Raw genomic sequence first — 13,485 nt, 5'->3', positions numbered from 1 at the left:
ACGGGGGATGCGCGGACACGGGGGGATGCACGCCCCAACGCGCCGCGCCCCGCCCACTCCGCGCCTGCGCACTGCCGCTTCGGTGGCCGCGCGCACGCGCAGTGCGGCGCCGATGAAGCCGCGGGGTGGCGCTTCGCCGGCAGCACCGCCCTCTTCCGGGAAACCGGGAGGAGGCGGGGAGCGGCCTGGGCGGCGATTGGCTGCGGGTCAGATCGGGCGGGGCGCGAGCGATCGGGAGGCGACGATTGGCCGCGAGGCGCGGTAGGCGGGGAAAGGGCGGGGTGCGGAGGATCGGGGCGCGGCGATTGGCCGCGCGGCGGATGGGGCGGGGCCGGCGGCGCCCGCGCCTGTCAGTGCGAGAGAGCGGCGGGCAGCGGCGCGGGACGCGGTATGTGCGGGCGGGGCGGGGCGGCTCCGCTGTTCGGGGCCGGAGGGGCGGGCGGGGGACTGCGCCGCTTCCCGGGCTCAGCGGGCCGCGCGGGGCCGGGCCGTGCCCGCGGGGCCTGGGGCGGAGCGGGGCGGGGGCCGGCGGAGCTCGTTGCCCCGGGCCGGGCGCGGCGGTACCCGGCGCCGCGGGCGGGCTCGGCGCTTCCTGTGTGCGCGTGCACATGCGGCGGCCCCGGAGCGGCGGCCGCAGTCGGTCGGTCGGCGCCGTTCGGAGGCGGTGAGTGCCCGCGCGCTCCCGTTCCCGCTCCGCGCGGTGCCGCTCCGCTCCGTTCGGCCCGAGCCGCGGCCTGGGCCTGGCGCTGCCGCCGGATTCCTCCGCAGTGACTCACGCTCGCTATGAGCTCTTAAATGGTGCGCGCTCGGGCGGAGCTGAGCTGAGCTGGGCTGGGCTGGGCTGAGCTCCGGGCTCGGGCTGTGCGTTGGGAGCTCCGCTTTCCCGCTGCGGTGCGCGGCGCTCCGGTGCAGTCCCACGCGAGGGCACCCGGGGCCGTTCCTCCCCGCGTTGCGGTGCCCGGGGCGGATGAGTGGAGCGCGGGTGGAAGTCCGCCCGGTGCGGTTCTGCTCGGGACGGGCGATGAGGAGCGGCTGTGGTTGTGCGCCCGTTTCTGTTTGGTCCCCCGGGACTGACGGTGCGTGGGGGTTACGCAGAGATGCGGGCCGGTGGTGCGGGGTCCTCTGGGGGATCTGAAGGTGTGTGGGGCACTGTGCCGTGTGGAGGTCCCTTCCAGCGCTGTGATTCTATGAACAGCTTCCATCAAAGTTTGGTGTTTACATTTCTATAAACGTGGATTGGAAACCCAGAGTCAGCACTGGGCCCGGGCAGCGGCACGGAGCTGGTTGTGGTGCTCTGGTGCTGCAGGTTGTGCATTCGGGAGCTCCTCTGCCATCGGACGCGGCTGTGCCCCAAAGGCAGAGCGGTCTCAGTGGGCTCTGATGCGGGTGCCTGAAGCAAACAGGGGCTCACGGTCCCGGGGTTGGCAGAAGCAGCAGTTCTGGGGCTTAACCGGAGCCGCCTGAACCGGAGGTGTTTGTAACAGACCTCAGTGACAGCACCAGGAGCTCCACTCACCTGGAGAGCGGTCACGCTGCTGCTCCTCCCTTCCTCGGAGCTTCCCCCAGGAAGTCCTGCTCGCTGTCACCGACAGAGCGTGTGCTAGGAGTGATTGAAGGTGACGGGCTGTGTGGAGTGCCGCAGTTTTCTTTTTTCAGTCCCTTCTGAGACAAATCGAAACTTCTCCCTTGCTGAGGGCACGGAGCTCATCCCCCAGCAGCCCCGGGCCTGAGCTGCAGGAACGCGTGTGCCGGCACCGCCGGAAACGGAGCTGCCTGAATTTTGGCTCCAGCTGGACGTGGCCTCGCTGGGGATGCTGGGGAGCCCCGTGGGAGCGGGCTGGCAGCAGTGAGCGCGCCGCTCCTTGTGCTCTTCTCAAGAAGGAAGTGGGAAGGATCACGGAGACGGCGTGGTGATTCTTTTATGAACAAAATGTCGATGTGAAACGGTTGTGGTGCGTGCACCCGGACTGGGAGAGGAGACCTGTGTGCTTTGTGGGGTGCTGCTGAGGTGGGAAGGGGCAGCACGGCGCTGCTGGGGGGCAGGAGGTGGAAGGAGCAGAACGTGGCCCTGGCCCCGCACGGATCTCGCTCTCTCGGAGGAAGCGTCGGCTCTGGGCTGGTGCTGCCGCAGCGCAACTGATACCGTGTCGGCTTTCGTTCTGTGTGAGTGCACTTTCTATTTCACAGCAGTGAGAACTGCCGTTGGTGAACGGGCTGAGAGCTGCAGCCTGCCTGGAGAGCTCTTCCTGCCGTCTGCGAGGGCGCGCTGCGGACCGGAGCTGCAGCGCTCACGTTTCCTCAGTGCCTCCTTACCTGACTTCTCCTTTTCCCCTTGCGAACAACGAACCCGTGCACACATCTACAGAAGGAAGGAAGGAAGCCAGGGTACTGAAATCAAGAGTTGAGTCTTGGAGCACTGCAGGGCAGAGCTGCAGCTGAGCCGGGCCGAGCACTGCCTGTTGTGTCCCGGGCCGCTCGTCTCAGGAGTTCTGCAGCAGTCATTATTTACAAGTTCTGCATCAATTTCTTTTCATCACAACTCCCAGCACGTGTGCCGAGCTGCGCGTCCGTCGCGTCGGGCGGGATTCTGGTTCTGCTAAAGCCGTGGCAGATGGATGGTGGCAGATGGATGGTGGCAGTTGGGTGGTGCTGTGCATACAGCTCCAGTGCCCGCAGCACCCTGCAGACCCCCGTCAGCTGCTGGCAGTGTGGGCTCAGGGGCTGCGTGGCCGTGGCTGCCCCGTGCTTCATCAGCTGCCCAGTGCTGTGCACGCTGTGCTGGGTTCAGTTGCAGTGATGTTCCCGTGCTGCTCCTTTCCATTGCAGAGATTTGCAGGTCCACATCTCCCCTCCCCCCCGTTACCTGAGGAGGTGGGCTGGGCTTTGCTCTGCAGCCCCCAAAGGTGAGGGGAGGGTGAGGAGGGACAGAACTGCGCAAACCAGGAGAGAGCAGTGTAAAAATAGCTGTGAGCGTGTTGGTGTGCTCACTGCAGGCCTGGGTTACTCATCCAGCTGCCATCTTTCTGCTGCTCTGAGGGATTGTTTTACAGCACTGAGATTTGGTGTAATTCTGTAGAGAAGGGCTGGGGACGGCTGCAGAGCGTGGGGTGCTGTCCCGTGGGAGCTGGTGGGCGTGGGTTTGTCTTTGCTCCCGTGCTCAGCGCTGTGTTGGACCTCGGTTTGGTTTAGATTCATGTCAGTGGATCCTGTGTGTGGGTTTTGGGTTCTCCTGAGCACGAAGCTGCTTTGCCTGGGAAGGGTTGTGACGTGCTGTGCTTTTTTTTTCCCCATTCCTCATCAGGGACTCTGAAGCTGTGAAATGGCAGTGATGGGGATTGTGTGCCACGGAGCTCCCGCGCCGCCCGCCAAGCAGCAGCAGGAGCTCAGCACCACGAAGGGGCTGCACGAGGCCGCGAGCGAGAAGCAGAGCAGTGTTTGCAAAGTCGAGGATTCAAAGAAGGCCATCTTCCATAGTCAGTGGAAAATCCTCAACGACGTCATCACCAAAGGAACAGCAAAAGAAGAAAGGGAAGGAGGCTGCGCGTCCATCTCGATCATTGCCCAGGCAGAGTGTGAGCAGCACGGAGCTCTGCTCCTCGACGCGGAGGAGGAGTGCGGGGGGTGGTGGTGCTCCTGGAGAGCTGAGCTGAAATCTATTTGTAATCCCACGTGGGGTGGAGCTGCTGACACATCCCGGGCTCTATTTAGGCAGCTCGTGAAACCCTAATGATGTGGCAGCACTATTGAATGGCACAGAGTAACAGAACAGTACGTGGCTGCTGCTCCTCGCTGTGGTGGCTGCAGCCTCGTGTCTGCTCCTGGCTGGCTGCTGAGGGGTGTTCTGCAATAATAGTGATGATAAAAGTGCTGAGGTGGTTGAGAGAGGGACAGGCAGAGCATCAGGGGGAGGTGGGCGTGCAGGACGGTGGCAGGGCCGGGGCTTGGTGGGGGCACCGTGTGGGTTAGTGCATTGGGAGAGGTGATTCTCAGTCCACTGGTTACTGTCATGCTGAAGAGTTGCAGTGATCTTGTTTTCTTTCACATAGGTGAGAACAGTCAGGAGTTCAGCCCCACTTTATCAGAGAGGTCCTTTATTGCCCACAGCAAACGCTACAGGTGAGAGACCCCGGGTGCAGCACCGCCTGCACTGCTTTGCGCTGCCCTGCCCGGCTCACTCCAGCTCTGTGCTCTCTGTGCTGTCTCCCATCCGTGCTACCCACTCTCCTGGCCCCGTATGCTCTTCTGCTGCTCCAGCTGAGTGCTCAGCTTCGTTCTGAAATCGCTGAATGGACCCAGGGGATGGGCTGGGTCCTCTGTTAACTGAATGACACTGGTGCTTTTAGCCCTTGTTCCGGCCTCTTTGGAAGTGTGTGAGGCATAGAGTGCTGTTAGGGCTGCTCACGAGGAGGGGGAACTGCTGCTTTTCTGGGGAGGATAAAGAAAAGGGAGTGAGAGGAGAACCTCTACTTAATAATCAGTAACGGGGCTGCGAAGAGAAACAAAGCGACGAAAATGAAGGTCTCTGTGACTTGCTTCTCTGGAGTCTTCTGGGCTTAAGCCTCTTTTTTTCGCTCCATGCCTATGAGGGCACAAGCTGGAGTGCTACAAAGGCCCAGCTCCCCCTGGAGCAGGGAGGTGGGCTGTAGGGTTGGGTCATTTTGTGGCAGCTGTCAGACAGAATCTGACCGTGGGTTACGTGTTGGGCATTGCCCGCTGCCTCTGGTGTTGTCCTCTACCAACTGAAGCAGAGGGAAGGTCGTTGCTTTGCTCCCCAGACACCCCACATTTCCTCCTAACAGTGCCCTCTGCACTCTGTGCTGTGGCATTGGAGTTACAGTTGGTGCACAGCAGTGAGCAAAGAGCTGTGCTGCAGTGCCCTGTCCTGTGCATCTCAGCAGCAGAACTGCTCGGTCTCGTTCCCCTGGTTGTAGCTGTTAGATGGGATGGGGAAAGCACGCTCTCAGCTATGAGCCTCCATGTGTTCTGGTTTCCAGCAGCCGCTCAGACAGCCTCGATCAGATCCCCAACAATGTGGCCCATGCGACGGAGGGGAGGATGGCTCCCACCTGCTGGAGGGGGAGGCACCGCGGTAAGGCGAGGAAGAAGCGTCACAAGAAACGGTCCAAGCTGAAAATGCAAACAGTGGCTGCTGGCAGGCGGGGCCCCAGAACTCCAGAACAAGAGAGCTGTGCTCCAATTCCCGTCCAGGTGAGAGCCCGTGGCCTCGTCGTCGTGTTGCTGGGACCCCTGCGAAGTGCTGGGCGCTCCTGGTTACCCCAGGGCAGCTGTCCTGAGCTCAGCTGCTCCGTTCTGTTGTGTTTTCTAGGAGGATGAAACGCACCTCGGTGCTCTCTACAGAAACAGCTTTTGGTTGTCAGAACTGAACAAGAACTTGCTTTACGACCCACCCCCATCTGAGAAACCCGAGAAAGTTCTGTCCACGGGAAAGCTCCATTCCCCAGGGAGCCCTCTCAAAAGTGACCTGCACAAGCTGATAAGCCCCGTCCAGTGCCTAAATCATGTCTGGAAACTGCACTACCAGAGGGACAACGTCCCTCAGCCTGAAACTCTCCGTCCTTTTCCATACAACCTCATGCCCCCATCTTTCCCACATCTGGACAGTCCTATCCATCCCATGAAACTTAATGCTCTGGAGACATGTTTCCATGGTGATCTCAATTACCCAGACAGCAAGCATCGCCTGTGTGGCCTGAACTGGGAATACAGCTTCCCCAAGTGCGTCAGCCAGTCCGTGAAGAGCAGCTTGGACAAGGTTTCTGTGGAAGAATACTTGGTGGACGCCTTGAAGGGCAGCGTGAGCCTCGGTGAGCCACAAAACTTGGCCAGCCTTGCCAAGACGTGGAGGGGAGGTGGTCTGGACCCGAAGGACCAGTTCCAGAAGGCAGATGAGAATGAAGGCGTGCTGCTTACTGAGGTGATCTTCCCGTCCTACACATTCACGTTGTGGTAGGCAGAGTTTCTCTTGGGCTTCAAAAGAGATAACCTGTGTCCTTCTGCCACAAGGCTGCGTTTTAAGGGGGTATTGATGCAGTTGAACGCTTTCAGACAGAGATGTGACTTTGTTCTCTGAAGGATATAGGGCCCTGGCTCAGCTTGGTGACTCGTTTGCCACATTTGCGTGCTTGTCTATGGGAAATATTTTGGGGCCTAGGTCCCCCCATCTTGTTTCATCTCAAGGCAGCAACAAGTAATTCTGTTGGTGGATTTTTAAAGAGAAGTGATGTTACTGTGCTATTTACTGGCAATGTTTGAACTCTACCGACAGCAGCTGAAGTTTCTCTGCTTGCTTCATCTTGTTTTGTGGTTCTTATCCCCCAGAAACTAAAGCCAGTGGATTACGAGTACCGAGAAGAAGTTCACTGGACCAAGTGCCACGGCTCTCTGGGCATCGGCTCCTTCGGAGAAGTATACAAGGTGGAGGACAAGCAGACGGGATTTCAGTGTGCTGCCAAGAAGGTAATCTACGTGTGGGGAGAGGGGGTGATCTGATGTAAGGAGGTGAGGTTCTGGAAGGGGAAGGCGTCCTGCGGGCTGCCGGTGCAGTCACAGCGGTGACAGTGAGAATCTAAAGTGCTTTGCTTGCGCTTCGTGCTGGCGTGGCTCCGTCGCCTCTGCAGAGCTGTTCCTCAAATGACTGCAGCAGAAAACTGAAAGGAGTGCGTGTGTTTGGGGGGAGGGGGGGTCGAAGGTTGTCTTGAATACGAAAGTGTTACGTCTGAAAAGAAGTGGAACTTGTGTTTTTCCATCTTCACGTGTTCTCGTTACGTCGGTCCCAGTGGCTGTGCCGTGCAGGCGGGCAGCAGGCAATGCTTGTCCAGGCTTCCTTTACCTGCTTCGTCTTGCAGCTGCATAGGAACAAACATAGTGAAAGCACGTGGAAAAAATATGTTGGGTGTCACCAGATCCATTCCTTGGCTCTTTGTTCCTCCAGGTGCAAGTCGAACACTTCCGTGCAGAGGAGTTAACGACGTGCGCGGCGGTAACGAGTCCTAAAGTTGTGCCGTTGTACGGTGCCGTGAAGGAGGGACCTTGGGTGACCATCTTCATGAAGCTGATGGAGGGTGAGAAAGGAGCAGGGCAGTGATGCTGATGATCTGCTGTCCTCTCTGCCCCAGCTCTGCATCGGTTAATTGCGTGGTGTGCCCGGCTGCCCCGTGCCTTTCCTTTGGGCGTGCTGGGAAGGTGCTGCTGTCCCTGTGGGTGTGCAGCAGCCACTGCCATTCCTGGGGAGCATTTCCAACCTGGCCTCGCTCCATTCCAACTGCACGTTCCCACTGAAACTCAGAGCTGCTCCTTTCTGGTTTTGGTGCCGTTTATTTGTGTGCATTTCCTGATGTCAGAGCGCTGTATGAACAAACCTGTGTGCTCCTCGGTTGTCCTGGGCTCCGTTCTGCAGCCAGGCTGGTGGTGACCTGCAGCACGAGTCTGAGCACGCAGTGCTGGCTTTTAGTGCAGAACAGCACTGTGAAACCGATGCAAAGCAAAAGGCTTTGTGAAAGGCGCCGTATCCGTGCGCTCTCAGACCTCTGGGGACAAATAGGGAACAGAACCGGGTGTGGAAGGTGAGGGCTGTCAGAGCCAGCAGTTCTCCTTTCCCTGTCACAGTGGTGATTCTGCTGAACTCTTCCCAGCCATGTTAACACGGGCTCTGGCTTCCCTTGCAGGTGGCTCGCTGGGTCAGCTGATTAAGCAGAGCGGCTGCCTGCCCGAGGACAGAGCCCTCAGCTACCTGGGGCAGGCCCTGGAAGGCCTGGAGTACCTTCACGCCCAGAACATTCTGCACGGAGATGTGAAAGGTAGGGTGCTGCGGGTGGGATTGTGGCCTTCCCTTCCTCGCAGGAGCATGCTGCTCAGGGGTGGGGTCACCGAGTGGCAAAGGGTCACTGAACCACATCTTCAGCTCTGCCTCTGGGATCGGAGCTTGACTTAGCCCGAAGCAGTTGGGCGTGTTGGATTTGTCACCCCTTCCTTTCTGCTGTGCGGTGGCAGCTCCGGCAGAGATGGTTCTGGTGGAGTACAGTGAGACTCCATAGGAGCAACAGACCTTAATTTGGATTCAATTATAAAGCAGCTCTGCGGGTTTTGGACTTTGTTTCCCTCTGAGTGATGGCCACACGAAGGGCACTGATGAGTTAACCACCTCTCGTTGGCAGCGGAAAACGTGCTTTTGTCCGACGATGGCAGCAGGGCTCTGCTGTGCGACTTCGGTCACTCTGCTCACCTTCACCCCGATGGCTTGGGGAAGTGCTTGGTCACAGGTAAGCTGTTTCTGCTGCTGTACAGAATTGCCATACTGACTCTTGAACGTCCATATATGTATAATTTTCAAGCTGCCGTATTTTCTGGCTGTAACTTCTCTTAGATTTATTGACTCTACTGTGATGCGTGGTACTGGCAGCTGAAATGAATGTAGGTTTGGAAGCTGATCCTTGTCTTCCAGTCTGGAGGGGTGTTGTGTATTTCATGCCTCATTCAGTGCTTCCTCCCTGCGAGAAACCACATCCAACCTTTAGCATCTAATTGGCTGCTCCTGCAACCTCGTCAAACAGCCGGGGCAGAATCCTGACCTCCACCAAAGGCAGAATTCTTCCCTGACTTCTGGGTAGTGGAATACTGAAAGAAAAGGACATGACTCCTAATGCTGCGTTCATCAACAGAGTTAAGAGTACTCCCAGGAGCCCTGGGAAGGGCTAATTAGTATTAATTTCAAGGGGTGAAGCTTGTAGGGGTGTGGAGCTTTGGGTGCTGCTGTTGGGGTGAAGCTGACTCCTCTCTCACTAAGCTGAAGAGCCAGGGAGGCTGCCTCAGCTTCCCTGCAGTGGGACAGCTGTCTGCGCGGCACGCAGTGAGCTCTCATTTTGATATCGATAGGGAACTACGTGCCCGGCACGGAAACGCACATGGCTCCGGAGGTGGTCCTGGGGAAGCGCTGCGACTCCAAGGTGGACGTGTGGAGCAGCTGCTGCATGATGCTGCACATGCTGAACGGGTGCCACCCCTGGACACAGTACTACAACCACCCCCTGTGTCTGAAGGTAAGCAGCTCCCACCTCCTGGAGGAGGTACTGAGCCCGTGAGAGCTCGCTGCAGCCGTACGGCGGTCCTGGCGGGACATCTCTGAGATGACAGCAGCTGTGCTGCAGAGCGGATCGTTTCTTACTCCTGCAGACTGTTGCATGTCGTGTGGACCAGGTTTCTTCCCTTCCTGTCCTGCTCGTGGTTCTGGTGCACCCTTCAGCTGCTCAGCTGTAGGCAAAATACTGCTCAGGTGCCCCGTGTAACACTGTCATTGCAGCTGGGAGTGCTTTCAGGATGGGAAGAACCTTCTTTGCAATCAAACAAAGCCTCTCTGGTGTAACCTCTTTCGCTTCCTGTTTGCTGTGCAGATCGCCAAAGAGCCGCCTCCTCTGAGGGAAATTCCACCTTCCTGCAACCCCCTCACGGCTGAGATCATCAAAATGGGTCTGGAGAAAGAGCCCGTGCAGAGGGCGTCCGCCTCCGAGCTGAGGACCAAGACCAGAGCGGCGCTGGAGGAAGGTAGCGGCGTGCCGCGCCTCGGGCTGCCCTCCCACGCCCTGCCCTCTGTGCAGTGTGTTGTTTGCACCTCAGCACTGGTGTGTGCTTCGGGTTGAGAGCTTTTCCCTGCATCGCTTCTGCTGAGATTACCCCGAAGGGATTGTTGTATGTGTTCCTCACCCAAACACGTCATGATTTCCTGTGCACTTTTCCTTGTCTGCATCGAGCAGACGACGCTGTGCTCCATGGGAGCTCGTGAAGGTGTGTGCTGCATGGAGCCTGCTCACAGCATCCTGGGCTGTAACTCATGTTTATGGCCCTCCCTTCCCTCTGATACAGCCCATAATTTCTGTCAGCCCTGCTGCAGCGCACCAACAGCTTGTGGGCATCGTCTGGTTTTGTCTCCTGAAAAAGCTGGGCGTTTCACAGCAAGAGACGGTTCAGAAACTTGTGCAGTGACAGGAAACCTTTGCCTCTTTATATGACAACGCTGTGTGCTTTCTGTTTTTGTAGTGGGAGGTGTGACAAGCCCCTGGAAAGGTGAATACAGAGTGCCCAGGCGTTTGGTGTTGCACAACGAGAACCACCCCCAGCCGTCCCTGCCCCCCCCAGTGAGCCCGGCCTCAGCCACTCCTGGCCCAGACCTGGCAGCCCAAGGCTGCTGTGCCAGCCCAGTGCCACCACCAGCCCCAGAGCGAGCACAGGAGCGCGAGGGAACCCGCTGGAACGGGAGCAAGGAGCCCACCAGGATCTGGGATCCTCCCCCCCTCTCCTCCACTCCCCTCCCCTCAAAGAGCTGCAGCCACGTGGAGAGAGCAGCCACCATTTCTGAACAAGAGCTCCAGCAGTTGGAAATAGGTACGGAGCGCACGGTGGGCGCTCAGCTCGACCTGTCCTTCCTGGCTCAGCTTCCGTGGCAGCAGCCATAGCTGCTGTGTCCCACAGGGATGGTGTGTCGGGTGTGCCACTGACGCTGGTCTCAGTGTTTGCTCTCTAGTCCTGAAGGCACTTTGGGTATTAACTGTAGTACCTGGGATTGGAGCAGGAAGGAGTGAAAGGAGTGACTGGAAGTGTCTTTTCTTCCTATCCGCTTGCAGAGCTGTTTCTGAACAGCCTTTCTCAGCCGTACTCACTGGAGGAGCAGGAACAAATGCTTTCATGCCTCAGCATTGACAGCCCGTTCGTGTCGGATGCCAGTGAGAAGGTGAGCAGCAGCGGGGCCAGCACTGCTAACCTACATCAGCAGTGCTACAGTCTGCTTAATGCCAAGCTTCATTAGCTTGGTTTGCTTTAACCCTGGTGCGTGCAAGGTGGGGAATACCAGAGAAAAAAACCAACCACCTGAGTCAGCTGATTTGACTCTGAGCCTCTAAGGTCGGCATTCCCAAAGCCAAAGAGCCCGAAGTGCTGCGGTGCTTTGTGAGCAGCGCGCCGTGGGACGCAGCTCTGTGCTCTGCTGCTCCCTTTGCTCAACACCAAAGCCTCACACTGGACCTGGTGCTCAGTGGGTGCTCTCCAGCACGCTGCTGTTGTCACACTGACCTTCCCTGACTCTCAGATAACACAGGCTCTTCCAAGCAGTGCAGTCGCTGCTTTTCCTGTGCGTTATTTATCTCTTAATGAAGTGAGATTTATCTGATGCTTTATTGTGCTGTGGGTGTGGTGAAAACCCCTTTTTCTTCCCATCCAACCCTTCAGCTGAAAAGTTAGACTGTTGAAAATAGCTGTTTACATCCGCACAGTGCTGCGGTGTGTCATCCCTCCTGGTGGGTGAATGCTGAATAAGTCAAAGCTCAGCCCGATGGACTGCTGCGTTGTTTTTCCCTGGGGCTGTTCCCATGCTTGCTGTCCCGTGGGAGCTGTGTTTCTTTGAGAGCCTCTGACGGCCTCATGCTTCCTCCTGCAGAACTCCATAAAGGCTTCTCTCAGCCTGCGGGACACCATGAGCTCTGGGATCCACTCGTGGAGCAGCCAGACGGACGGGCAGAGCTTCAGCTGGAACAACGTGCTGAGCCGCGGCCGCCACACGGGCACCCCCAGCTGCTTCAACGGTGAGTCCTCCTCTGCCATTGGTGCGGTGCTCACGTACAGCTTTCTCACTGCCCGTACAGCTTTCTCACTGCCCGGCGGTGTCCATGGGCCCTCCTCACCCTTCAGGCACTGTGTTATCAGGGAGTGGGCTGTTGCAGGACCAAGTCTGCTCCCTGCGGGCGGGTGGGAGGCACTTGAGTATAGCCAACTGAGGGCTGCAGAAGCTCTCTGACCCAGCGAGGCTGACTCAGCTTTACAGCTCACGCAGCTGCTGTGCACAAGAGTAGGTGCTGTGTAACCATCCGTTTCTGCAGAGCAGTCCTGAGGGCACAGTGTGCAAATCAGCATGTCTTCAGCTCTTTCTGGCTAAGCCCCGCACTGCTCTGTGAGTCACTGTTGTCTCCAGCAATCCTTTGTGCCAGGACCTCGGTGGAAGAGGCGCCTCTGAGGCTGTGCCTCTTTTGTCAGTACTTCGGAGTGGGACTGTGAAGCTGCTGTGCCCACAGCAGGAGCTGAGGACTTCTCTTGTGCGTTTCAGGAGTGAAAATCCAGATCCAGTTGCTAAGTGGAGAAAATTTACACATCAGGGATTTCCACAGGACAAAGGTGGGGGACATTGCCACTGGGATAAGCAGCCAGGTGAGACACAGGGCCACAGCTATTGCAGCCCTTTGTTTAAGCAGTTCCTTCTATCCTACAGCCCCCTAATGCCTTAAAGCAGTGATCCAGGAGTCTGTGCACGGACCCTGCTGACAACACTTAGTGAAACGATTTCAGTGCTTGTTGATAGGGCAAGGAATTTCTGAATGGCAGCCAGTGCCAACAGCTGCACGCATCGTGGTGGAGCTCCATCTCCAACAGCACCTCTGTGCTGCAGTGCTCCCGGGGCTGGGGTGCTTTGCTAAGGGATGCTGTGTTCTGCGCAGGGCTCAGTGCTGCTCAGCTCCGTTTGTTCTGCTCCGCAGATACCGGTCCCCGCCTTCAGCCTGGTGACGAAGGAAGGCCACCCCGTGCACTACGACATGGAAGTCCCCGACTCGGGGATTGAGCTGCAGTGCACCCTGGCCCCAGACTGCAGCGTCAGCTGGGCGTGGAGAGTCAAACACGGTCAGCTGGAGAACAGGCCGTGAGGCCGCTCCTGTCCGGGAGGTTTTACCTTGCTGAAATGTGGAATTGCAAAAGCTTCTGACCACCCCTGCCACGGAGCACCACGCGCTGGAGTCTGGTGCTGAAGTAGGATAGCGGCTCAGGGCGCGGTGCTCTCGCCTCACTGCTGTTCCAGCCCCATTCCAGGACGTGTCCTGAAGCGTAGATGTTCCCCAGAACAGGGGGAAGTGCTTGTTTTGGGTGTGTTAGATTGAGCTTGAGAATGGGAGGTGGAGGTTCCTGCTCTTCAGAGGAACGCGACTGTGCTTTTCAGGAGAACGTGGAGCCTGGGTGAGAGCTCCCATCGCTCCGCCAAGGGAAGCTGGTGGAAGGAGGCTGAGTGTCTTCAGTGCGGTGTCAGAGCTCGGGGGAGCAGGCTGACGTCCTCCGAGCTGGAGGAAGGCTGGAACGTGGCTGTAGGTTCGGGTGGCACCATCTCTGCCTCGAGCCTTTTGCATAGGCAAGACACAGCGCTGGGTTCTGAGTTTCACCTTACACGCAGATGTTTCCTTCCTGAATCACAACTTTGTTTCCAGAAAGAGATTTATTTGCAGCTCTCATCTTCGTATCTCCTCCTGCCACAGGAGCTGGTGCTTCCCCCTCTGCTGCTGCTCCTGTGCCCGCTGGAGGAGCAGGGCTGGGGCGGGCAGAGCCGCGTCCTGCAGCCCCACCCCGTTCCCAGCAGCCGCTCTGTCCCCGCAGTTCCCCTGGGTGGGATGGGACGGAGGGTCTCGGCTCAGGAGGGCTGCGTTCTGCTGCCAGATTCCACCT

The 13,485-nt window shown here is 58.1% G+C and overlaps 1 protein-coding gene across 3 annotated transcripts; it reads left to right on the top strand.

Annotated features, from left to right (window-relative positions):
* Positions 1-369: 369 nt before the first annotated feature.
* MAP3K14 (mitogen-activated protein kinase kinase kinase 14) lies at positions 370-13,037 on the top strand. 3 transcript variants are annotated; one of them, XM_065747708.1, is made up of 16 exons: positions 370-388; positions 3,302-3,572; positions 4,047-4,116; positions 4,998-5,208; positions 5,327-5,935; positions 6,340-6,477; positions 6,953-7,082; positions 7,686-7,817; positions 8,175-8,279; positions 8,893-9,056; positions 9,408-9,558; positions 10,051-10,395; positions 10,635-10,741; positions 11,444-11,588; positions 12,107-12,207; positions 12,534-13,037. In XM_065747708.1, exons 2-16 carry the CDS (start codon positions 3,320-3,322, stop codon positions 12,696-12,698), a joined length of 2,826 nt encoding a protein of 941 aa, XP_065603780.1. In that variant the 5' UTR covers positions 370-388; positions 3,302-3,319; the 3' UTR covers positions 12,699-13,037. The 3 variants fall into 3 exon arrangements, with proteins under 3 accessions (XP_065603780.1, XP_065603782.1, XP_065603781.1); XM_065747710.1 differs by lacking the exon at positions 370-388 and adding an exon at positions 531-664; XM_065747709.1 differs by lacking the exon at positions 370-388 and adding an exon at positions 728-798.
* Positions 13,038-13,485: the final 448 nt, after the last annotated feature.

Source organism: Cyrtonyx montezumae, unplaced genomic scaffold (assembly GCF_038088225.1).
Source record: "Cyrtonyx montezumae isolate F1298 unplaced genomic scaffold, pur_monq_1.0 scaffold_48, whole genome shotgun sequence".
NCBI lineage: Eukaryota > Metazoa > Chordata > Aves > Galliformes > Odontophoridae > Cyrtonyx > Cyrtonyx montezumae.
The sequence above is the reverse complement of the archived record's forward strand: the minus strand, read 5'-3'. Positions and strand labels throughout refer to the sequence as shown.